The sequence below is a fragment of the Setaria viridis genome, chromosome 8 (assembly GCF_005286985.2).
Source record: "Setaria viridis chromosome 8, Setaria_viridis_v4.0, whole genome shotgun sequence".
NCBI lineage: Eukaryota > Viridiplantae > Streptophyta > Magnoliopsida > Poales > Poaceae > Setaria > Setaria viridis.
This window is the reverse complement of record NC_048270.2, coordinates 10,958,643-10,984,290: the sequence shown is the minus strand read 5'-3', so window position 1 is coordinate 10,984,290 and position 25,648 is coordinate 10,958,643. Positions and strand designations below refer to the sequence as shown.

The following is a 25,648-nucleotide window of genomic DNA, read 5'->3' as shown; positions in this document are numbered from 1 at the left end:
TTTTTAAATCCATACTTGTTGAACTTGCATACCGTGTTCATTTCTGCGATGATGTTCTCCGCCGAGTAGCAACGTCTGTCAAGAAAGAGGTTCGATTCTACGAGAAAGAGTGGATACGGACATCGTGACCGTGTCCCCTTTTCCGTAGCATCTAACCTCTTTCATGACGAAGTGCGGTGCCGCCCAGCTGAGGACATCCTCGTGAAATAATCACGGTCTTCAAGTTCAACAACTTCTGTAGTGGTAAGGAAAGAATTTTTGTACATAGATGACTTCTGCTACTTTTTGAACTTATAAAATTCAATAAGGTTTTTCAAATCCATACTTGTTGAACTTGCATACCGTGTTCATATCGGCGAGAATGTTCTCCGCCGAGCAGCAACGTATGTCAAGAAGTAGGGTCGATTCTACGAGAAAGAGTGGATACGGACATCGTGACCGTGTCCCCTTTTCCGTAGCATCTAACCTCTTTCATGACGAAGTGCGGTGCCGCCCAGTTGAGAACATCCTCGCGAGATGATCACGGTCTTCAAGTTCAACAACTTATGCAGTGTTAAGATAATAATTTTTGTACATAGATGGCTTCTGCTACTGGAGGAAGTGGCGATGGTGGGGGCGATCGTGGTTCCTATTTCGGCAAGGTTCCAATCATAGTTGGCCCTCAGCATAAGCCAAAGAAAAAGAGCGCGCTGGAAAAAGCAATGCTTCATTATTTGCAGCAACGTCATGAAGAAGCTGTTGCCGCGGTCAGGAACCTCCTTTTGGTGGTCGTTATGCTCCACCCTCAGTCCCGGGTATTTCACGTCCACTTAGTACTACCGTTTCAGGCGGCACAAATAAACCTAAGGATGAGGTTGGGTCAGCGGAACCTTCATCTTCACCGTCCAAGGATGCTTAAAGTCCTCCTTGATAATAACCAGTGGATGGCTTGTTGTATTGTATTATGTTGTTTGGGACTTTAATTTAAATATGTGTATTTGGATCTTCATGTTGTTGTATTGTACCATGTTGTTTGGATCTTTAATCGATTTTCACACGTAATCCATTATCAAGTGTAATCCATTTTCATGCGTAATACGATACAAATGGACCGGCAATGGATGTATAATGCAGACAGGTGAAGCAAGGCGTTTATTGATGGCTTGCATTATTTTCTCGAAGTGGCAAAAGCGAACAAGCCAGAGAATGGGTTCGTATGTTGTCCATGCTTCCAATGCAATAACAGGAAGGAGTATTCAAAGGATTCCTGGGGGACTATTCACAGCCACTTGTTTAAATACAGTTTCATGCCTAACTATTTGGTTTGGACCAAGCACGGTGAACTAGGGGTTGTAATGGAAGATGGCGAGGAGGAGGAGGAAGATAACACCATTCCGGACTGGGTTGTAGGTCAAGCTTTTGCAGGTACTACAATGGGCGAGGCTGATGAAGATGAGTTTGCAGAAAATAGCCCTACTGATGACCTTGGTCAGGTGATACGAGATGCATACAGAAATTGCAAAACTGAGAAGGAAGTAGCAAAGTTGCAGCGCATGATAGATGATCACCAAAAATTGTTGTACCCAGGTTGCCAGCAGGGCCATAAAAAACTAGGTACAACACTAGAATTTGTGTAATGGAAGGCAAAAAATGGTGTGTCCGATAAGGCATTTCAGGGGATGTTGAACATTGTCAAGAAGATTCTCCCCGAGAATAATGAGTTACCGTCCACAACATATGAAGCTAAACAGATTATTTGCCCTCTCGGATTGGATGTTCAGAAGATACACGCATGGCCTAATGACTGTATCCTCTATCGTGGTGATGAATACGAGAAATTGGATGCTTGTCCCGTCTACGAAGCCCTGCGGTATAAGATCAGGCGAGATGATCCTGGTGATGTCGAGGGGCAGTCTCCCAAGAAGAGAGTTCCCGCGAAGGTGATGTGGTATTTCCCTATAATACCACGCTTGAAGCGCTTGTTCAGGAACAAGGCGAATGCTAAGTTGATGCGATGGCACAAAGAAGACCGTAAGGAAGATGAGATGCTGAGACACACCGCAAATGGGGCACAGTGGAGATCAATTGATAGAACATTCCCAGACTTTGAAAGTGAAGCAAGGAACATAAGGTTTGGTTTAAGCACTGATGGATTCAATCCATTCGGTGAGTTGAGTAGTGGCCATAGTACTTGGCCTGTGACCCTTTGTATGTTCAACCTTTCTCCTTGGCTATGCATGAAGCGGAAGTTCATTATGATGCCGGCGCTTATCCAAGGCCCAAAACAACCCGGCAACGACATTGACGTGTACCTAAGGCCGTTGGTTGATGACCTTTTACAGCTCTAGAAGGAAGAAGGTGTATGTGTGTGGGATAAGGTTAGACAAGAGATCTTTAATCTACGAGCATTGTTGTTCGTAACCATCAACGATTGGTCTGCATTGAGTAACCTTTCAGGACAGACAAATAAGGGATATCGGGCATGCACCCACTGTTTAGACGACACAGACAGCATGTACTTGAAGCACTGTAAGAAGGTCGTCTATATGGGTCATCATCGATTTCTCCCTGCTCACCATCAGCTGAGAAAGAGCGGGATGCATTTCAAAGGGGCGCCAGACCATCGTAAAAAACCTGCACACCGTAATGGAAAGCGTGTGTTCGAGATGATGAAGGATGTAAATGTAGTCTTTGGAAAGGGACTTGGTAGCCAACCTGTTTCGAACGACGATAACGGACATGCACCCATGTGGAAGAAAAAGTCAATATTTTGGGAGCTACCTTATTGGGAAATCCTAGAGGTTCGCAACGCAATAGACGTGATGCACCTGACGAAGAATCTTTGCGTGAACGTGCTAGGCTTCATGGGTGTTTATGGAACCTCAAAAGATACATTGGAAGCACGACAGGACCTGAAAGCCATGGGGCAACGAGATGACCTACATCCGGAAAAGAGAGATAATGGATAGCACTACTTACGTCCTGCCAGTTACACTCTCAGCAAGGAAGAGAAGGATAGCATGTTTGAATGCTTGAATAGTATGAAGGTCCCATCTGGGTACTCCTCGAATATAAAGGGAATAATAAATATGAAACAAAAGAAGTTTACAAATCTCAAGGCTCATGACTGCCACATGTTGATGATCCAGTTGCTTCCGGTTGCACTGAGGGGTGTTCTACCAGAAAATGTCCGGTTGCCGCTCGTAAAGCTATGCGCGTTTCTCAATGCGATTTCGCAGAAGGCAATCGATCCATCCAAGCTATCAAAGCTACAGAACGATGTGGTGCGATGTCTTGTCAGTTTTGAGTTGTTATTTCCACCATCCTTCTTCAATATTATGACGCACTTACTGGTTCACCTAGTAAAAGAGATTGGTATTCTCGGATCTGTATACCTGCACAATATGTGGCCTTTCGAGAGGTTCATGGCAGTCCTAAAAAACTATGTTCTTAATCGTGCCTGTCTAGAAGGAAGCATCGCCAAGGGATATGGAACAGAGGAGGTGATCGAGTTTTGTGTTGATTTTATTGATTCAATTGACTCGACAATAGTAGACCTGAGCAAGACTGGATACAGCGATGACCCATTCGTACTTGCCAATGATATGCATCAGGTGTTCTATGTGAAGAACATGTGTAGCAAACCCAAGAGGAATCCAGAAGAGACATGGGAGCCAAAGTGCCACATAGTTCTTCCAGGTAAAAGAAAAATCATGGGAGTCGAGGATAAAACAGACCAATCAGATGATTATGATCAGTTTGATGGCATGCCTCCATTCGCCGTTGAAGTTGATCCAAGCATCCTGCTATCCAAAGAAGAGGCTCCGTACTTACGCCGCGATCATGATCAAGGAACTTTCGTGAAGAAGAAATTTTACAACGTTGTATTGTAATGTGTTAAATGTACATGACCTTTGTGTATTAATTGATACAATTTGTAATTTACCCTATGTATGATTTCATGTGTTCTTAAATTTGTTACGTGACGATTTTTTAGATAAACATGAACAATGTTAACCACATACAAACATGGATTTTTCTGCGCATTGAAATTATTTAATTGAATAATTTCTTGATCACAGCAATGCAGTAAAATAAATATTTTAGAGGCTAAAAGAACTGGTATAGAATTAATGATTAATTCATACTTATTGTCAATTTACTCGTTAATTAAATATATTTTTGCATGTACAAAATCTGTGAAGGTTTTGTTTTTCATCCTGAAATGCAGTGAAAAATAAAATAAAATCCATTTCCAAAAAACAGGCGGGAGAAGAAAACTAGGAAAAAAGACCTTTTGTCTCAGGTGCTAACAGCAACCGGGACAAAAGGCCCCCCTTTTATCCCGGTTGCAAACGGCAACCGGGATAAAAGGGTACTTTTCGTCTCCCGCCCGGACGTACCCTTTTATCCCGGTTGCCAACTGCAACCGGGATAAAAGGCCCCCCCTTTTATCCTCTTTTATCCCAGTTGGTGGTGGCACCCGGGATAAAAGGGTACGCTCCCAGCCCCACCTGGCGGGGGCACCCTTTTGTCCCGGGTCCCGTCACCAACCGGGATAAAAGGGGGGGGGCCTTTTATCCCGGTTGGTGACGGGACCCGGGACAAAAGGCCCTTTAGTCCCGGGTACCATTACGAACCGGGATAAAAGGGGGGGGGGGGTTAAAAGGCACTGTACTCCATCTACCCCCGCCAGTTACACTTAGCAAAATTTTTGCCAAGTCCCGCGAGTTCTGCTCCGCCGTCGCCGCCCGTCCGCCTTCCTCGCCGGCCGCAGCCGTCGTCATCCCCCATTGCGCCGGCTGTCGTCGTCCCGTCGCCGACCGCGCCCAGACATCGTCGTCCTCCATCGCCCCGGCCGGCCCACCTCGATCCTCCTCGTCCGTCGCGCCCGGCCCCCACCTCGTCGCCTCCGGCCACCGGCTCCATCCTCGTCGCCGGCTCCATCCTCGTCGCCGCCTCCATCCTAGTCGCCGCCCTGTCGCCCCTCGTCGCCCCTCGTCGCCGTCTCGTCGCCGTCCCGCCTACGCCATCCCCTTGGTGGCTCGTCGTCGTCGTCTCGGCCGCCGTCCTCGCCGCACCGGCCGCCTCCGTCCCGCCGCCCGGCCGCCGCCGCCCCGCCGCCCGGCCGCCGCCGTCCCACCGCCCCGGCCGCCGCCGTCCCGCCGACCCGGCCACCTCGTCGCCCCGGCCACCATCGACGACCGCGCGCGAGAGGTCCGCTGCCGCGTCGGCTGGCAGCGCCGGGAGGGCCTTTTTTTTTAAGTTAGAAAATTAAGTTATATTTTTATGATAGATTTTTAAGTATGATTGTTAAGTTAGAAAATTAAGTTATATTTTTAAGTTAGATTTTTTAGTTAGATTGTTAAGTTAGATTTTTAAGTTAGATTTTTAAGTTAGATTTTTTTTAAGTTAGATTTTTTTTAAGTTAGATTTTTTTTAAGTTATATTTTTGTATATGTTTCCCCTCCGTCATCCCGCCGCCGTGACCGCCGCCGTCACAACCTAGTAGGCACCGCCCGTGGTTCCGGGGAACCGTCCCTGCCTCCGCCGTACCGCCACCCTGACCGCCGCCGTCACAACCTAGGCACCGCCCGTGGTTCCAGGGAACCGTCCTCGCCTCCGCCGCCCTAACCGCCGCCGTCACAACCTAGGCACCGCATATGGTTATTGCTAGAAATTCGTAGAAATTTGTAGAAATTCGTAAAAATTTGTAGAAATTTGTATAAATATTCCGGACTTTGTAGGATTCATGTTATTTTATGATTTCATTATATACATGTATGATTTCGGACTTTGTAGGACTTTGTAGAAATTTGTAGTAAGACGATTTCTATGACTGTCATGTATGATTCCATGTATGTTTCCATCAATACTTGAAATGGCAGACGATGAGACCGCAAGGTATATCATGGAGCAGATAATCGCTGGTGATGGTAGTGGCGACAACGTTCCACTATCATACACGGATGAAGAGGGCACCCAAGCGGACATGTTCCTCAACATGTCCGCCGATGGGAATGAAGAGCAACAGCCGCAGCAACAACTTGCCGTGGCGGAAGGTTCCGGCGAGGTATATATAACCATTCTTGTATTGTTTCACGCCACCGTTACTACTACGTACTAATTAACGAATCTTGAATTGTTAGCCCTCCGGATCAACACAAGGGCAGAAGACCCGAGGTCGTACAAAGTTGATGGAAGGGAGGCTTGTCATCACGGAAGTGACAGAAGAGGGCAGGCCGGTTGCTCCCGAGAAAGTAGCAAAGAAGTACGTGAGTCAGATCGGGGCAATCGTCCGGGACAACGTGCCTATCAGCATCAGAGAATGGAAGGGCAGAAGCACTAATCCGTACGCCTTCTCGGAGACAGAAAAGAATATGTTGTGGGAAGACGTGAAGAGACATTTCACATTCTTTGAAGGATATAGTGAGAAGGATGTCAAAGCGTGGACGCTTAAGAAGATGGCTACTCAATTCCAGATATTCAAGAACATGCTGGATACCCACTACATTAAGAAGGGCCGAACTCCAGACTTCAACGCGTGGCCAAAGTTGAGGGACCACTGGGATGCATTTGTTGAATATAAGAGGAGTGAAGACGGTGTGAAAAAGATCACGACCAACACAGCAAATGCTAGTCAGAAGGGCTACCACCATCATTTGGGGCGAGGTGGGTATGGCTCAGCAATTCCCAAGTGGAGGAAGATGGGACAAGATCTGATCGAACGGGGAATCGTACCTGCAACTATTGAATGGTCCGAACGATCAAAAAATTGGTACTACACTCATGGAGGCTCCCTAAGCCAAGAGGATGGGACGTTGATTTTTAATGACACAATACGTGAGAAGGCCGAACATCTCATGAAGAACATTGAAGATTCTAAGGCTGGGAGGTTGAAGGTGGACCGAGAAAATGATGAGCTCACATTGGCCCTCGGTAATCCAGAGCACCCAGGACGTTGCCGAGGGTTCGGGGTGGTTCCGTGGAAGTTTGCTTTCCGAGGCAACATCGCCTCGTACAGAAGCCGGAAGCGAAGAAAGGAACAGATCGAGAAGAGCTGGCGGCAGATGCTAGAATCTAAAGTGCAGGCACAAGAACAAAGAATGATGGATGAAATCAATCGACGGGTGGCCCACGCAGTTGCGGAGTTGGCCCAATCTTGAGCATTGCCGATTATTAACACCGCCATCCCTTCTCAACGCCTCTTGAGCAGTTGTGCTTCTACATGGGTTCCCGATGCGCAGACGCCCAGGTTACCCATGGAAGGGCAACGGTTCCCCGTGGATGCCATCACACAACGGACCTCATGTGAGCTGCATGCACCGGTCGGCAACCTCACTATTAAGGTATACTTATATATAATATTTATGCAATCTTGTCAATTGATCCAGGCCTCGAGATCGGAGTTCAACTTATTTACTTCTTCTATATATACATGTAGCGTACGGGAGTGCGTTAGCAATCCTGGCGAGGTAGAGCGGTCATGGCATGGAAATTCCACCAGGCTACGCCAGCGTCTGCGTAGAGCAAATAGTTGATAGCCAGTATGAAGGTCTAGAGCTCGACTTCCCGGGAGGCGACGGGGAAAAGACATTGGTAGATGCGCTTCATGGGATCATTCTATGGCAAAAATGCTACATCATTATTCCCGGCACGGAGCCATCTCATCATACCTCAAGACCGCTCCCCGTAGATCCCCAGTAGCGACCTTCTCCTCATACCTCGAGACCGTCATCTCCTGCTCCAGGACCTTCCCTTCCATCTATATCAAGGTCTCCATCTCCACCACATCCTGGTGCTGGGAGCGACGACGACAATAACAACACCCCTTCCCGATCACTATCGCCAGCACCAAGAGCGGCCCCCTTGAAGGAACCTGCACCACCACTAAAGAAGTCACGAGCACTGCCTCCCAAGCAAAGACAGAGAAAGAAGAAAACAAAGGAGCCTGAAGTGACTCGTAAGGAACGCTGGGAGGCAATGTCTCATGCGGAACAGTGGGCAGAAATCCAACGAGAGGCTAGTGAGTGGTTCAAGAAACAAGCCGAAGAAAAAAAAGCAAGGGAGATGGAGCCACTGCCAGTAAGTCGGCGAGATTTAAACTTTTTTTATCAGGATGGAAGAAGGAGCCAAGAAAAGGATACCACTCTTGTCAAACTATGAACGGGCTCTAGTAAAGGCTGATGAAAAGGATAAAAGGAAAGGAAAGTCATCTTCCAGCGGTCCAGTCCCCGACCTCAGCCATTTATCAAAAAAAGATGCTCAACGGGTAAAAGCAATGCCCTTGGATCAACAAGCAAATGTATTGAAGTTCATGGAAGAAACAGGTCTGGGACTTGATGAATGCATAGGGCAAGTTGAGACGCCAACTGCACCGCCCCCTGAGCCGAGATGGCCTTATGAACTAGGCAAACCTCTAGTAAAGCCTTCATTGGTACGGAAGCTATCAACAAAGATGTACGCATTCCATCAATGGTACATGATGGCATCCACCGACTCGAGGGAGATGATCGGCATGAAGGTAAAACCGATAGATTTTCATGGTGAAGGGGAGAAAGTGCTGTGGCTAGACTTCAAGGATATATACGAAGTGTACCATCATGATGCCCTGGATGTCTCTCTGATCAGCGCTTAGGTTCTGTAAGTGTCCGTTTATCTCTGCATGTAAATTTTGGCGTGCGTCACCGTACTAACTTCATCTTTCATTTCATGTAGGATGCTAATTCAGACATGCCGCCGAGAGGCGTACCTACATGTAGGCTTCATGGATCCATCTGTAGTTAACCAACAACAGATACAATTAGCGCCGGAAAAAACCTTTGCGGAAGTATACAATTTCCTAGACAAACAAACATTCAAGGATTTCATACTACTTCCATACAACTTCAAGTAAGTGTGTGTATACCGTCTACTTTCGATGTCTTTTTCCTTATCTCTACATGTTAGTTAGCTCTAATATGCATGAACATTTTACGCACGCAGCTTCCACTGGATCCTTATTATAATTGAGCCTGAAAGAAGCCACGTCACTGTCTTCGATTCGTTAAGGAAAGATCCGGTGGACTACCAAGAAGTGCAAGACATGCTAGGCTTGTAATAATTCTGGACCTTTATCTCTATGCAAAAGTTTATTTCCTAAATTTTATCCCTGTTACACTATATCATTCATTATTCTAATCCGCAGCGCATGGAAACAATTCATAAGGACACACAAAGGTCCATTCAAAGAAAAACTTACATGGAACACAGACTTCCCGGTACGTATGAAGTCTGCACATTTATTACATTGTATAACACGAATATTTCATAACTTATTTTTTTCCGCACTGAAGTGCTTAAGACAGGAACCCGGGAATAATCTATGTGGCTACTACATCTGTGAGCACATGCATAGTTTTATGGGACCCAAGGGACCGAAGATGACGCCGCACAACTTTAAAGTACGTAAAATAAAACTATTACTAGTTAATTATTTTCTAGCTCCTTATATGTATTTGTCGTGTAACATTCACAAATTTCCAAATTATAGATGTTAAATATTCAACAAGGACTCTTGAAGGAAGAAAGAGTAGCGGCAATATGTGAAGGTCTCATTGGATTCATAATGGACGAGGTGGTAGATCCAAAAAGAGAATTTTATTACGATGGACGACAATTAGACACTCCGATCAGCAACACCACGATGGGAAGATTGTAGATAGATATTTTGATTTATTTGTATATATAATACGCGCTAATTATGATCGATTTGTACTAAGCTAGTTGAATTGTGTATATGAATTGTGTATAAGGATTGTGTATATATATAGTAATTATATAATTACAAATCCCATTCGTTTAAATACTAGTTGATTTCATTCTAAAAAAATCTTAACTACTAAAGGTTAACAAATTAAAAGGGTCGCGGTACTACGTATACGTGATGCATTCATGAAAAATTCAGGCGCCACGGCAGTGCCATGCAGGCGCCATTTAGTCCCGGTTGGAATCCAGCCGGGACTAAAGGGTAACCCTTTAGTCCCGGTTAGGAAATCCAACCGGGACTAAAGGGGGACCTTTACTCCTGGTTAAAAGACCCGGGACTAAAGACCCCCCCTTTTGTCCGGGTTGGTTTATCCCGGATGGATATCCGAGAGATATACACCCTACCAACCGGGACTAAAGGCCAATTCTCTACTAGTGCAAGCATTCCACATAGGAAAGTCAACGTGGTGTTGTAGTACCACATTGCTATTCTATGGGAAACCAAGATACAAGGAGGATACAGTGAGGGGTTCAAGTTGTGAAGCATGAACTAGAGAACGCACCGTATGATTAATGCTCATTTAGGCTGTTTAATTTAAATTTCATGGGTAGTGTGGTATCGAGATTGAGATGACGTTAATTATGTCTTTCCTATAAGTTGGTTAGTAACTTTCCCAATTTATTCTAGGATTCTTCTTTTTTGTGGGCCATTTGTGGCATGGATGAAAGCCCGAGCTGCCATAGCAGGCCTCGAAAAGGAAATTGTATGCGGATGGAACCTGTCCTTTAAGTAACAACTCTTACTAAGATTTAAGTATTTCAACCTATTCTACTTTATTTCTGTCCTGGCTCGGGTATTTTATCTAGCTGAGCCGCTCGGGTATTTTGTGTGATCATCACATGACTTGTGACTCATCCATTGTAATTCTACATTACCAACACCAACAGTGCCATGTCAACCTTCGAAGAAGGATAAGCATATCGGCTACGTGTGGTGGCTCCATTGGTTGCACGTGCAGAGATATTGGGCACGGTTCCTTGGATATCAGGCAGATCGAAACATGGGCTGTTTCACCCTCCTCCCCATAACAGGTGAGGGGTTCTCCTTTAATTTTACGATGTCTTCCTATCCAATTAAACCCATCCCCTCTTTTTCGATCTGCGTATTTCCTAAACTGAATAACTGAACATTGAATTTTTGCAAGAATTGGAAATTACGGAATTTACTACTGCTTCAGCTAACACATTGCTAGTCAATGTACTATGTTTAATTTAAATTATGATCATTTTCTGGATTGATTTCCTTACTTGTAGCCCTTCTCTACTATATAAAAAACAAAACGGACCCAGAATTGCGGTCCGTCGTTTGGCCGCGGCGCGATGGCCCTCGCTCCGGCCTTCTTCGGCCGTCGCTTCCTGGGTCCTCCGCACGGAAGCCGTGGATTTGACCCTTCCCTGGATTGCGGCGCTCAGGCTTCCTCCGCCGTCCATTCCAGGTCGTCCGCGCAGAACCCTAGTCCTTCCCTGCGCTCAAAACACCCCCACGACGCTGCCGCCGATCCTTCCCTGCGCTGCCGCCGCGCCGCCAGCCGCCGCCTCCGCCCCCTCTCGTCGGGACTAGATGACAACGTGCGAATGCGGCAGCAGCTTTCTCCCATCAAGGATTTCTATGGAGATTTCCCCGCACTGCACAAGGTGCCCCCTCAATCCCCACCCCATTCAATTCCTAAGGATTTTCCTTAATTTCTCGAGTGGGATTGTGAATCAAGCTGTGGCGTGACTTCAGTGGATTCGGCAGCGAGGGACTCAAAAGGAGCCATGCGCGGAGGCCCCCCGCAGCGATCTTGCCGGGTGGGTGTTTCGCCAAAGCAGTGGATCACTGGAGCCATGGACTTTCCGCTGCCCGCATGATCTCTTCGACTCTTCCGTCCTCACGGCCGTTGCCTTGTGCTCTGCTCTTCATCCTTACTATCTAGGTATTTCTCTCTGTTTTGTTTTTCTTTGCGCTGCTGGTGTGCTTATTCGTAGCAGTTCAATCCAGTTGATTCTGAAGCTAAGATTAATTCTAGGGTTTTTTGTTAATTGGTAATGGCAATCTTCTATTCAAATTAAATCATGTGTATTCAAGGTAAAAGAACGTACACCAATTAGCATGTTGTTTGCTCTACAATCTCTATCTCTTACTCCTAAAAAAAGCAAAGAGGCAACATTTTTACGGTCCGTCCCGTCCCCTCCCTCCTAGCCTTTGCAATATGGACTATTGAGTAGTTGAGATTTTTCTAGAGGGCGCAACAATGTCTTAGGCAATGTTGGTATGATATATACTGTAGCATGCCCAGATTTTGATTCCGATAAAAAAATTGTTCTGTTCTTCCTGATTCTTGCCTGTAGTTTACTTCTGTTTTGTACTGCAGAGATTTTATTGCTTAGGGAGATCATGGCTGCCAGGTGCATTTTATTTTCCTTTTGACAACCTTTCAAATTGATAGAATCAAACTTGCTTTGCAGAGCATTTGACATAGAAGACTCTGAAGGTGATGTTAATTTCTATGTTCCTTAACTGAGAAGGCCAACCCGGGATTTAATTTTTCTGTGGATTGCTTCACAAACAAGATACTTCAGTGTCTTTATGAACCTTCAACCTGGAGGGCTGCACTGAGTTTCTCCAAGCACTCCTCGACAACTACCTGACATTCAAACTTATCTTAGGAGTGTAAAGATCACTCAGGTATTATAGGAGTATCTGTTACTTTGTCTATATATTTCTATCAACTATTAGGTTTGGTCATGGTAAGGGGGAGATATTATTGGACTCAGACCATGGTGAGAATAGGATCTGTCAATATTCTGTGGTGAATGTATAGATAGGTGTGTTGTTTTATACATGGTTTTCCATCGTGGGATTTTAGAAAACTGATACTTAAAGTTATCAAGTTAATGAGTCGTTAACGTAAGTCTCAAATTGCCATATTCTTTGGGATGAATGTAACAACTCTACCTAAATTAAGTGCTTTAATTCTAAACCCGTGTCAAATTAAATCCCTAAGCTACGAAGTGAAATGACCTTTATAAACCTAAGAAGCTCTCTTTTGGGGTTTGTTTTAAAGCTTGAAATTCTATATACAAACTTAAGTTTCTTCCCAAATAAGAGTTTCAAAACTTTTAAATTCCAACAACTTTTATTAAAGGCACCTTGACTAATTCAGAGTGGAAGGGAGTCAAAAACAGCAACCAAAGCCGGTCTTCCCTGCAGGACCCTGAAAATCTCTTAAGTCCTGGAATTCGAGTTTTCCTCCATCTTTGCAAGCTTTGATCTCCCGTTTTCCTATCTAAACTCGAGTCAGACCCTTAATAGAAGTTGTAGTACCTCAAGAGTGTTCCAACTTTGTTACACTGACCCAGATCCAAATCGGGCCTGAACTTGTTCAAAATCCCGGTCAAAGTAAGGTAAACCAGTCAACTCACCCCGGATGCTTAAAAATCCTAAGTCTGGAATCCCAGATTTTTAGCTAACTTTGGCCGGAAATATCTTTGAATCCATTCACAATCTAAACCGACACCTTAAACAAAGTTTGAAGAACTACCAGAGTTGAACAAGTTTGTTTAAGGGAGTTTCGGGTGTTGTGTTGAAAGATTCGGAGAAGGATCGGTCCAAAGCTGGTCTCGCTTGCAGCCCGAAGGGAGCCTCGACGCCCGTGCGCCCGAGCATGTTCGCTCGCGCGCCGCGCGCCGTGTGGCTTCCGGCCACCAGCAGCTCGCCGGCGCCCTATCCCCAGCGCGACAGCGACCGGACGAGAGCCACGGCGCCCAACCCGCACCCGCGACAGGACGGAGCAAGCGCAGGGCTAGCCAATCGCCGGCCGAGCGCAAGTCGCCTTCCACCTGCCACGGCTCTGCTCCGCCAATCCTGTTCCGCCCGTTCTTTGAGGAAGCTGAGATGCCCCCGACGACCCGCATCTCCGCCCGCTCGCCCAACCCCCACGGTAGCCTTTCCGCCTCACCCGCCCGACAGACCGGAAGCCCCAGACGCGCGCCGCCCAAGGCCAATCGCTGCCAAAGACCACCCGGAGCTCCGCCTCCTCTGCCCAATGGCGTCGTCGACCAATGGCCGCCTCGCTCGAGCACTCACCGCTCCCGGCCTTATCCTTTCCCCATCGGAGCCCCGCCTCGACCCTTCGCGCCACCCCAGCCCTATAAAAGGGAACCCCCTCACCGGCAATGCCATCCCTTGCCACCGCCCGCACCTGCACCGCCGCTTTCTCCTCTGCGCCCTGCTTTCTCCTCTGAGCCACCGCTTCCTTTCTGCGCCGCTGCTGAGCTTCCGTGGAGCTCACCCCCTTGCGCCACCACCACACTCCGGCGACTTCGCCGCCACCCGCAAGCCGCTTCTTCCAACACACCCGCCGCCCGCTCTTCCGCGCGGTGCTAGAGCTTGCTGGTGTCCACCAGAAGCACCGCCGCCGCCGGACCACCGTCGAAGTCTCGCCGACGCCCAAGCCTTCGCGCGTACAACCCTTCCGCCCAGCCTGCTCCTGCTCGGCCCCAAGGCTTTGCCGGTAGACCTGGAGGTAAGCTACTTAACCCGCCTGTCTTTCCGTCTCGCCCGACCCCTGTCTTTCCGTCTCGCCCGACCCCTGTCTTTCCGTCTCGCCCGACCCCTGTCCTTGTTCGGTTCGTCCGACCCCTGTCCTTTTCGTTTCGCCGACCCTTTCTCCGCCTCGTCCGAGGGCTCGGTTGTAATTCTTTTTCTTTGACCCGAGGGTATCGGTGAAATGTTTTCGGGGATTCCTCTGTGTTGAGTCTGAGGACCTTGGTAAGGTTTTCCTTAAACCTGAGGATCAGACCCTAAGTTTTCCTCAATCCGACCCTCTCATCCTGCTCTCCACCAACAGAAGTTGAACTCCCCCACCTTTCCTGTAGCTTTGCTACAAGTGTCCGTGTTAAAAGGTGAGAGTGTTGAAATAACCATCTAAAACGTTTAACCCCTGCATTGCATTTCCGTGTAGAGTTGAATCTCGCCGACGGGACGTACGAGCTTCATCCAGCCCCGGAAGAAGACCCCGCCGAGGAACAGCTGCACCCCTTCGAAGGAGAGCCCGAACCAGCGCAAGACCCCGAGGACCCCCAAGCTTTTTCTGAAGGCAAGCCCCAGTGCATGAACTCCCTGTTTTATTTCATGCCACTTATTGATTACTTGATTGCGCATTTACGTTTCGAGGAGTTGTAATGGAACCTTAGATGCATAACTTAGTACCTTGTTTTTGAATACTAGTTTCTAAGGCCGAGTAGTTGCATTGCTTAATAGGTTTCGGTAAAAGTCGAGTGATCTCCTGTCACTCACGAGTTATAGGAGTTGAATGTTTCAGAGTTGTCGCAACTATAAGGACGACGGACGGGATCAGGCTTGTGTTCGACGCTTGGTGGATTGCCCCGTCTGTCTAAATGAAAATGAACTAAGGTCGAAACGTGTCGGCGTTCGTGATGAAGTGATTGAAAGTACTAATCTCATACCTAGTATGGGATGGGGAAGCCTAGTACCTGATTGAACTGGGGCGTGGCATACTTTCCAGCTGTCCTTGGAACGTCGTTCCCATGGTGCATCATGTGGGTGCAAGTGCGGTCACAGTGCAGCAATAGGCCGGGACTGTGGAGCATTGCATGCCAAAGGAAGTTGGCCCTGACACGTGCCTAAGGGATCGATGGGGACGGCTGACAAATGAAGCGACCCTTCATGGTGCGCGGATGTCGTGAGATTAGGTTTGCCATGCATGGTTAATAAATTCGAATCGATTCGTCTGTCTCTCACAGATTGGGACTACTTGATCGCTATTCTGCACTGAGTAAAGATGGAACATGATGATGATTTAATCCTGATGTTTGTCAAGGAATTGCTTGGAAACCATATTTGTTTAGTATAAGTTGCTAATCTAGAATGGATAAAGAACATAGAACATGAGCTAAAATGTTGAAAGTAAGGACTAACTTTAGACGCTTTGGCAAGAAAACCCCAGAGCCAGAAAGCCTTGCATGTCTAAGTCTCGGTCGTATCCTTCCGACGGGTTAGTCTTGCTGAGTACTAGTTGCTCAGCCTTGTTGTGGCTAATCTTTTTCAGGTAATGTCAGTAGCTTGGGTGTTGGTACCACTTGGCCGACCCAGCTTCCGCCAGGCTGGACCGTCGAGTGGGATCCTTCCTCGGATGGCGAAGGAAGGAGTTTTTGATGTCATGATCGGCTCTGTCATGATACCTTGTATCGACGTTTAAGCTTCCGCTAGCTTTAATTTGACCTCGAACCATGCAAAAATTTCGGTTTGAATTTCCAAAAACTCTGATGTAATAAATTGTTGAACTATGTTGTCATGATGGAATGTTGTAATCTCTGTGCTACTCACTTTTGCGTGAGCGATGCTTCTCGATCCTGTTTATGTGGTTTATCGGAGGAAATCCGACAGTCGACCAAGTTGACTTGCTTAAAGTGCATAATCGCATGTCAGGCGACTTCAATGCATTTTAGTCAGGTTAATTTGGGCGGTTCCGCCACAATGAATGCATTAGTTTATGCCATCTGCATGTTTTAGCTACTTTTCTCATTTATTCTCTTTGAAGGTGGAGAAGGTATTGTTCCCAGGAAGTCAGACTACCAAAATGTATTGCTTTTTCAGGTAATTATTATATTTTGCCTCAACACGAATCTGGCTGGGAGTTCAATGACGAATCTGTCAATATTATTCGTCATGTGTGGCTGAGGGATTCATGACCAATTAGCCATCATTTTTACTACATTAGTTTCATGATCCCCTTCTTTAGCAGTACGTATTAGATGTATAACTTTAGTTGCTACTACATGGTTAATATTAACACTGACAAGTGCATTATGGACTGCGGACAATTGTATTATCGAGTGCAAACAAGCTTGGTCTAATTCTTTCGCTGTTGTGATCACTGACTAACATACATACGTGTATAGCAATGGTGGCGTGGTAGTGATTTGGCTTCTACCACATGGAAGATGCTGGACAGTAGATAGGCTGATAGGCATGATTTTCAGGACAACTGTGATTGTTGTTATGTGCTCAAGGCAGGGAGATAGTGGAAAGTTTCTGATTGCTATGTAAACGACCAATTACTGCAAAGGGTTAAAGAAGAGTTACTGAAACTTTCTCTTGGGACTCCCTTGCAAGATACGGTATGCTTTATGTCATTTGGTAATTTTATGCCCGTATCGAGTATGAGGTTCTCATGAATCGAAAAAAAATATTTTTCTGTTATGTATATTTTGTGTATTTGAAGCTATTATTTTGAACTATTCTTTGTATAAGAAGAAAGATACCGGGTTATAGGTTAGACCTTACTAAATTCGAAACGTGTTTGCTAGCTGAAGGACAAAGTGATGCTGAAGTCAATTGCCTTTGTGTTTAGTTTCTGGAGCATAGTGCATACTATATTAGACAAAGTTATTCTTCTCTATGCTACTACGGAAAAGATATGAAGATTTGCTTTCAGGTATTCAAATTCTATGTTGCACAATAGGCAATGCATGTATATGTTAGCTCTAACCATTTGCCAGAGAAGATGGCAACCGGTGGTGGAGAGGAGCAGGGCGGCCCAGTTGGAGGCGAGGCAGTGGTGATGGCAGGACAGAGTATGATTATGTAGTCAGTGGGGGAGCTTGTAGAAAAATGAGGGGTCCAATAACAGAGGAGATTAGCATACATAGTGTTTAAGCAGTCAAATTAGCTATTCCTTCAACAAATTTTGGAGGTTAGGGGGGCTATGGCCCACCTTGGCCACAATGAAGCTCCGTCACTGGATGTAGTAGAGAGTTGATGAGTTGATTCTTTGATAACATGACCCGAACGAATGAGTTGTCCCTTGAACTTGGTTGGTTTTGCTCATCAGAGCTCATTTGTCCTGCAACCGTGACATACTCAGGTAGCTGCTTGTGTATACCGCGTTTTGTGTTCATCACACAGTAATGTAAGATGTTTGTGGTATTGTTTTCTATACCATGGACTTAACCAGGCTGCCCGAAGGCTGAAACAAAGAAAAGTGAGAATATTTTTAAAAAAATTGTGAACATGATGCATGAAAGACTATAATTGTGGACAATGAAATTAAAATACTATCTTCTTTGTGAGCATGGTGTTAGGGATCATCAGTGTAATATAATCTATGATAGTTTCGTGCTTATAGATGTGAATTTTCGTGCTTATAGATGTGAGCCTGTAGCAACGCACGGGCACGATCCTAGTAAGACTTAAGAGATCACATTTTATCTTTTTTCAACGAGCTTGTTAGAGGTACCATCTGAGCTAAAAATAGGAAAAAAATCACATGACAACATGTTCCCAAACTTTGTAATGTACGCAGTTGCAACAAACCAAATCCATGTTAGCAACATCCAAATCAAAGCATTGCAACATCCAACATTGAGGTCAAGGGCTTGTTTGCACCACCGGTGACCTCGCTCGGAGGAGGACCTCATGTGACGGGTCGCGCCACCAACGACCTTGTGAAAAGAAGGGCAAGAATGACGAGTGGGAGTTGGCACTCGATTTTGTAGCCTTTGGGGTTTGGGAATGTGTAACACCTAGAATGAGCAAAGGATAAAATACGCTTTGTATGTTGAAATACGTAAAGTTGATGAATAAAAGTTGACTTTTAGATCCGTCACTCGGATGGATGAATAAGACCATGGTTATGTGCAGTTCATCGAATCCATTCCGTTTGATCACTCATATATCTCGTTTGGAGTTCCAACCATGAATTATGGATGGTTCATTATTTTACTCATGACTGCTACTACAGTGCTCGCGAGGCTACAGCAGCTGAACCAACTCCTATCAGGTTTTGTGACCGAGTCTTGCTCTAGTTTTTTATCTTTCATGTTTTTGCCTGGCCAGCCCACCTCTCTTTTCTAAGCCCTACACCCCTACATCTCCTACCCTTGCGCCGCCACTCCCCTTGCTCCATCGTTGCTGTTCCTCTCCAAAAATTGGTTGGACTTCCTTTCCTGTCTCTGTTTTCCCCTGATTGAGTTTTCCTTTCCTTGCTGTTCACGGTGGTGCTACAACGTGGGTTGCAATTTAGGTGCAATCGACGGGGATGCTGTGACGTTCATCACTAGGGAGAGGAAAATGACTAGGATTTAGCATTGGGATTGCTGCCGTTGCCATTGCCCTTGCTGTTTTTCAGATATGCCTATTTTAATAGGACTATTCTGCAGTTGTTGTCAGATTTTGAACACATTCTTCTGAAGATACATCCCATCAATGGCATGGCGCACCATCAGCTCTCGCCAGTATGGCAAATACTTAAAGAAGATGTCTATCTTCTTAAATAGCACGTATGTGATGTATGTAGTTTTAGCCTTCTTTCTTCCCCTTTTTGAATTATCAACACCACCTAATGACTTCTTACCAAGTTTGAACTTGACCTTCTTGCACATTTCAAATACTATTTTACCCGTAGCCAGTTTTGGAGCAAAAATCATTCTCATTGGTGCCATCAAAAAAGTCCTTCATCTTGCGGTATTTGTGCATCTTCAATAAGAAGCGCCTGTGCCGCATGAACATTGTCTTCATAGATCCCTTAAGGTACACATATGGTGTTCCATCCAAGCAAGCTATGCATCCTATCTTACCTTTTACCTAACCTATCAGGGCAAATTGGGTAGGATAATCATTGATGGTAACAAAGATAATAGCCCTTAGTGTGAAGTGCTCATGTCTGTACTCATCCCACATCTAAACCCCATCTTTCCAAAGCTTCTACATATCTTCCACCAATGGCTTAAGGAAAACATCTGTGTCAATGCCAGGTTGTTTCGGGCCTTGTATGAGAATGGTTAGCAAAAGGAATTTTCTCTTGTGATATAGCCATAGGGTAAGGTTGCATATGGTCATCAGCACTGGCCATGTGCTGTGCGTGCTACTTCTTTCACCAAACAGATTCATGCCGTTTGTACTCAACGCGAACCATACATTCCTTTTTTTCATCTGAAAACTCTGGATCATTGGCATCGAAGGTCCTCCACAGCCGAGCATAAGAAGGATGTCGAAACTTTCCGACATCCTTTATTGGGTGATCAGCATGTCAAGTCATAATTTCAGCGGTCTTTGGGTTTTAGAACAAACGCTTCAGGTGGTCCACCATCGGCAAGTACCACATCACCAAGGCAGGGACTCTGCGCGGAGTTGTCGTTTTAGTACCTATACAGGACTCGTCCTCCACTTGAGCACCAGAACTGTCCTTTGCAACCTTCTTCCTCTTATTTCCGATGGAGGATCTAGCATGATCCTCACAGAAATCGGTATTACTTTTGTAATGGCTAGCATCACAATTGGCACACTTTTGCAATGCCGCATACTCACCGTAGTACAATATGCAGTGGTTCTTGCACGCGTGTATTCTTTGCACACACATCTTCAATGGATTGTTAATCTTCTTTGCTTCATATGTGTTTTTTGGCACATAGCTAGGCTTGGAGAGCAAATTGCCTAGCAGAGTAAGAAGATCGTTGAAACTATTGTCTGACTAGCCAAATTTAGCATTCAGGATCAGAAGATGAAGGGTGAAACGCAACACTATGCACTCCTTCCCACATCTCACATACATACAGTCATTTTTTGCCTTCTTGAGTACCTCGAAATTCTCTAACCCTTTAGCACTCCCTAGCAACACTTCTGCTTCAATGTGGCGCAACATGTCCTCCATATCAACATCACATCCCTCGTCCACCTGTGGTTCCACATGCGCATCTATTTGATCACCATTTTGATCTCCACGGTCATAATTATCATCTATCATAATATGATCATTTTCGTTTGCATCATCACCACCCACTTCATCACAGCCGGTATCGATATCTATGTTGTTGAAAATACCTCCTACCTCACCATGGTGGGACCAAATGGTATATCCATCCACAAAACCTTGCTTTATCAAATGCCTCATGATGACATTAGTATCCTCCCATGCAATATTGTTGCTATAGTCAAAACACGGACAACGTATTTACTTTGTCTTGCAAATGCGAGCATGCTTCTTCGCAGCCTCCACAAACTTTGATACCTCTAACATGAAAGTATGTGAATGTCTCTGTATGCCATACATCCATGCTCTATGATCCAACTTTAACGACCTATGGCAACAATTCTATGTTATATTAACTAATTTAATGAGCTATGGTTCGCAATTCTATAAACTAAATTAAATTATGGATGTAGTAACTAATAAGTAAGAAGAAATATAATAAAAAATAATTCTATATTACCCTAAATGAAACTCAATTAAACCATGGATATAATAATTAATAAGAAGAAGGAAAACAAATCAAACTCAATTACATATTAATTCAATCAACTTCATTAATTAAAACTATGGATGTGGTAACTAAGAAGTAGGAAGAAATATAATAAAAACCAATTCTATATTACCCTAAATGAAACTCAATTAACCATGGATGTAATAATTAATAAGAAGAAGGAAAAAAATCAAACTCAATTATATATTAATTCAATCAACTTCATCAATTAAAACTATGGATGTAATAATTAATAAGTAGGAAAAATATAATCAAATTCAATTCTATATTACATTAAAATGGCAAACATAGCATTGCAATGGTTATAATATGACCATAGAATTTTATTTACAAAAATAATCCATCTCTAGTTATTTTCTCTCTCTTCCCTCCTCTCTCTTCTAGGTCTAGATCTAAATCTAGATGACAACCAAATGAAGCTAGAAATTACGGATAGAAGTTGAAAAAGAAGGTTGGAATGGCACAAACTCACCTTATATAGCCACCTCCTCCAAAGAAATCAAGAGCAAAACCTTCCCCCTTAGATTCGGTGTATTTGGAGCTTTTCCCGAGCTCTTCTTGAGCAAGCTCCAAACGGAAGGCTGGCTGGGGAAGAAGATGTCCACGGTCTTATCTTGGCGAGGTCTATGCTAACGGGTGACATAAGCCAATTGGCAGCACAGATGGGGTGCATCTGTGCTGGCCAGTGCTTAGGTCGCCTGCCAGAACAGAGGCTCCTTTGCTGGCGGGCGACATAAGCCAATCGCCAGCACAAATGGGTGCATCTATGCTGGCGGGTGCTTGGGTCGCCCGCCAGCACAGTGGCTTCTGTGCTGGCGGGTGCTCCCCTGCCGGCCCAAGGAAGCTTTTTACTAGCGGGTGCTAATCACGCCCGCTAGCATGCTGAATTCCCTGTGCCAGCAAAAATCAAATTTGGCATATAGTAATGTGCTATATATATATTGTTGGAAAATGGCACATGGAGAGGCCATTTAATGCAATCTCAAAGTAAGAGTGCAGTGGCATTCAATAGTCCCATACTGCTTGTTTGAGTTGATGTAAGCCAACTTAAATAGTAGAGCTCTCTCAATTCTCTGAATGCGTCATGGAAGGAGACAATGGGGCTTGGGTTACACAATGCACGCGCGCATGCATTTGCATTCCTTTTCATGTAACCAACCGCGTGACATATGACTTGCAAGCAGCCAAGCCAAGTTGATGTAACATTTTTGCCGGTTGCTTGTAATCTTTTGACAACGGTCATTAGAGGTGATAAGCACATAGTCAATTAACAGGGTGGTTACTACTGCCAATTAGTGGGCCGATTTTATAGCAGAAACGATCAGCAGAGGGCTATCGTCTTCTCTATAAGGAGTTCTGGAGACATCCAGGAACACATACGAGAGAGACCCACGAATTCCTTCTCTTCTTTCTTTTTCATCTAGTGAAGTGTGCTATGGTACTGAGCTGTTGGATCTCGCTAGCTCTTCTTCTTGGCGTGCACGAGGAGAAGGGTGAGCGGTATCTTCGAGCCGTTGCCGTCAGGAAGCTTGCATGAGGGGCGGCAATAAGGTTTCTGGGCAGCGCTTGCCTTCATCAACGATCTGCAATGCACCATGTAACCCTGCATCCGAGTCTACACGAGGGCTAAGCGCTTGATATGTAAGTCCATAGATTGGATCTGTTGCGGTTTGCCATCATGTGCAGGAAGGTTACGTGCTTAGAAGTTTTGGTTACATATGCCTTCTATGTGTTGTTTTTATACACCGTTTATATGAGTTTGTTACGGTCAAACTGTCTGCAACTAGAATTGAGTTACATAGAAAGTAGCACTGAGTTACGTAATATGCCTCATGTTTATTTCTAGTAGAATTAAATGCATATTTCCAACATATATTTCCATAGAAATATTGATAAAGGTAGATGTGGGACTAAGGCCGTGCTGTGCCTCTCGTGCCTCGTGCTATTTCGTGCCTAGATTTTAAGTTACACGGCATGATACGTGCCGTGCGGTGCCTGCACTGTCCAAAATTTATCTTGCCATTCCGTGCTTTGGGTTGTGCAAATATCACGCTTCCGGTGATTCATAAATAGCACAGCCCAAATTCCAATTTTAAATGAAAGTAGCGTATCGTATAGACTCCTGTTCGACATCGAGACTATATACTGGTAATTAGTAATTCGTTCTCACTTTAATATGAAAACTTTAGACGATTAACCTCTGCACCTATTCCTTCCTCAAAAGTTGACATTACGTGCCAAGCTGTACGCTCCAATTTGGCTGATTAAACATAAACACAGAGTACTGGACTGGACACAACCAATATACTAAGCTTGATAGTGCCACTTGAACTTCATCACGGTATCCTATAATCATATACAATGGCGTCGTCGATCTCCTCCGAAGTCAATACACAGTTATCTCCAGGCTCCAGCTGCATGGCAGCCCATTAAAAGCACCAATTGGCCCCGGCAAACTCTCACCAACTTTGCATTCTACTTCCACCAATGGCGGAAATGGGATTCGAACGAAGCTGGTACTCCTTCGTCCTCCTCGCTTCCCTTGTATTGGCAACGGCTGAACTGGCCACGGCGCAGACCAGCCCTAACAGGACGGTGGTCGACGAGGTCACCGGCTGGCTCCGGATCTACTCCGACGGCACCGTCGAGCGGCTGACCCCGCCGGGAGCCGAGGCTTTCACCGCCATCGTCCCACCCTACAAGAACCCTCGCGGCGGCGTGACCGTCCACGACATTACCACCGACCGCGGCATCGACGCCCGCCTCTACCTCCCGGCGGCCGCAGCTGCCAAGGCGCCGCACCGTCGGCGCCGCCCTGTCCTCCTCCACCTCCACGGCGGCGGCTTCTGCGTCACCCGGCCCTCGTGGGCGATCTACCACAACTTCTACGCCCCGCTCGCCGCCGAGCTCGACGTCGCCGGCATCGTCTCCGTCTACCTCCCCCTCGCGCCCGAGCACCGCCTCCCCGCCGCCATCGACGCCGGCCACGCCGCGCTCCTCTGGTTCCGTGACGTCGCGCGCAGCCGGAACGTCTACGGCGCTGCACACTCCGCCCTTGTCAGACATTTCCGTCGTACCGCTGACTTCTCCCGTGTTTTCCTCATCGGCGACAGCTCCGGCGGTAACCTCGTGCACCTCGTGGCAGCCCGCGCCGGCGAGGACAAGCCGGGAGTTCTCCACCCGGTGAGGCTCGCCGGCGGCGTGCTGCTCCACCCGGGCTTCGCCAGGGAACAGAAGAGCCGGTCGGAACTCGAGAACCCACCGAGCATGTTCCTGGCGCCGGAGATGATCGAGAAGCTCCTCGCGCTTGGGTTGCCCATGGGCGTCAACAGGGACAGCCCCTACACGTCGCCGGAGTTGGCGACGAAGGCCGTGGCGCATGTACGGATGCCGCCGTTGCTGCTGATGGCTGCGGAGAAGGACTTGCTCCATGATCCGCAGGTGGATTACGGGAAGGCCATGGAGCACGCGGGGAAGAAGGTGACGACGGTGGTCAGTCGAGGGGACGTCGCGCACGTCTTCTACCTCAACTTCTTCGCCGTGAAGACCGACCAGCTCACGGCGAATAGGACGAAGGAGCTCGTTCATACCATCAAGTGCTTCATCGACCAGCACTGATCCGTTCGATTGGCACTCGTGTTCGGATCATCATTCCAGTTTGTTCATCGCATTTCTGTCTACACGTCAATGTTTGTGTTGACGGTCTTGTGCTTTGCAGCTTCATTAGATCGGCATAATTGTTGAGTTGTTACTCGTCATTGTTCTACTGTATGATCATTTCTAAGCAATTACATCTACGCTGCTATGTGCTATCACTACGGGAAACCTTAAATTTGCCGAGTGTTTTTTTTTTGCCGAGTGTTTTTTTTCGGACACTCGGCAAACAAGCTCTTTGCCGAGTGCCAAGCCAAAAACACTCGGCAAATAAAAAACACTCGGCAAATCGGGGCTTTGCCGAGTGTCAAATAAAAAACACTCGGCAAAGCCCCCTCTTTGCCGAGTGTCAGAAAAAACACTCGGCAAAGAGGGGGCTTTGCCGAGTGTCAAAAAAAACACTCGGCAAAGAGGGGGCTTTGCCTAGTGTTTTTTTTTACACTCGGCAAAAAAATAATTTTTTTTCTCTTTTCACCATGAAATTTTTTCTACTCCCCACATACAACATGTGGTACTCCATGTTAAAATTTGGTATATTTTTGAATTTATTTGCTATATTTATTTAATTAATTGCATTTCAAGGGAATTTTTGGTATAAGTCAAATTTGAACTGCAAGTGATTCAAATTATGGAATAAAATGAGTAGAAAAATGATATTCATGTTATTTGGACCAATTTGAGACCTGACCCATGAAATGAAAAGAAATTTCGAACATCTTGTTCAGGAAACACGACCATGAACGTGTGGCAGTAGTATTTTTAAATTGTAAAAAAAACAATCAAAGTCTGAAAATTATGAGATTTGCCATGATGTGATGATATAATACGTGGAGGCTGTGGAAAAAAATTGAGAAGGTTTTGCACATTTCATGATGTACGATAATTACAAACCGAAGCATCTCAGAAGAAGAATAGTAACTTTGAGAAGGATTCGATAAAATTT

General features: G+C 45.8%; 1 protein-coding gene and 2 long non-coding RNA genes across 3 annotated transcripts; all 3 read left to right on the top strand.

Moving 5' to 3' along the window:
- Positions 1-11,100: 11,100 nt before the first annotated feature.
- LOC117866681 (uncharacterized) lies at positions 11,101-13,795 on the top strand. Its single transcript, XR_004642970.2, has 3 exons — positions 11,101-11,421; positions 11,513-11,702; positions 12,235-13,795. It is a non-coding gene; the product is annotated as an uncharacterized lncRNA (long non-coding RNA).
- Positions 13,796-14,459: 664 nt separating this feature from the next.
- On the top strand, positions 14,460-17,613 carry LOC117866680 (uncharacterized). The gene is made up of 3 exons (XR_004642968.2): positions 14,460-16,387; positions 16,693-16,911; positions 17,048-17,613. It is a non-coding gene; the product is annotated as an uncharacterized lncRNA (long non-coding RNA).
- A 5,688-nt stretch (positions 17,614-23,301) lies between these two features.
- LOC117833827 (strigolactones hydrolase CXE15) lies at positions 23,302-24,866 on the top strand. The gene has a single exon (XM_034713428.2). The coding sequence runs from the start codon at positions 23,539-23,541 to the stop codon at positions 24,667-24,669; it is 1,131 nt and encodes a 376-aa protein (XP_034569319.1). The 5' UTR covers positions 23,302-23,538; the 3' UTR covers positions 24,670-24,866.
- Positions 24,867-25,648: the final 782 nt, after the last annotated feature.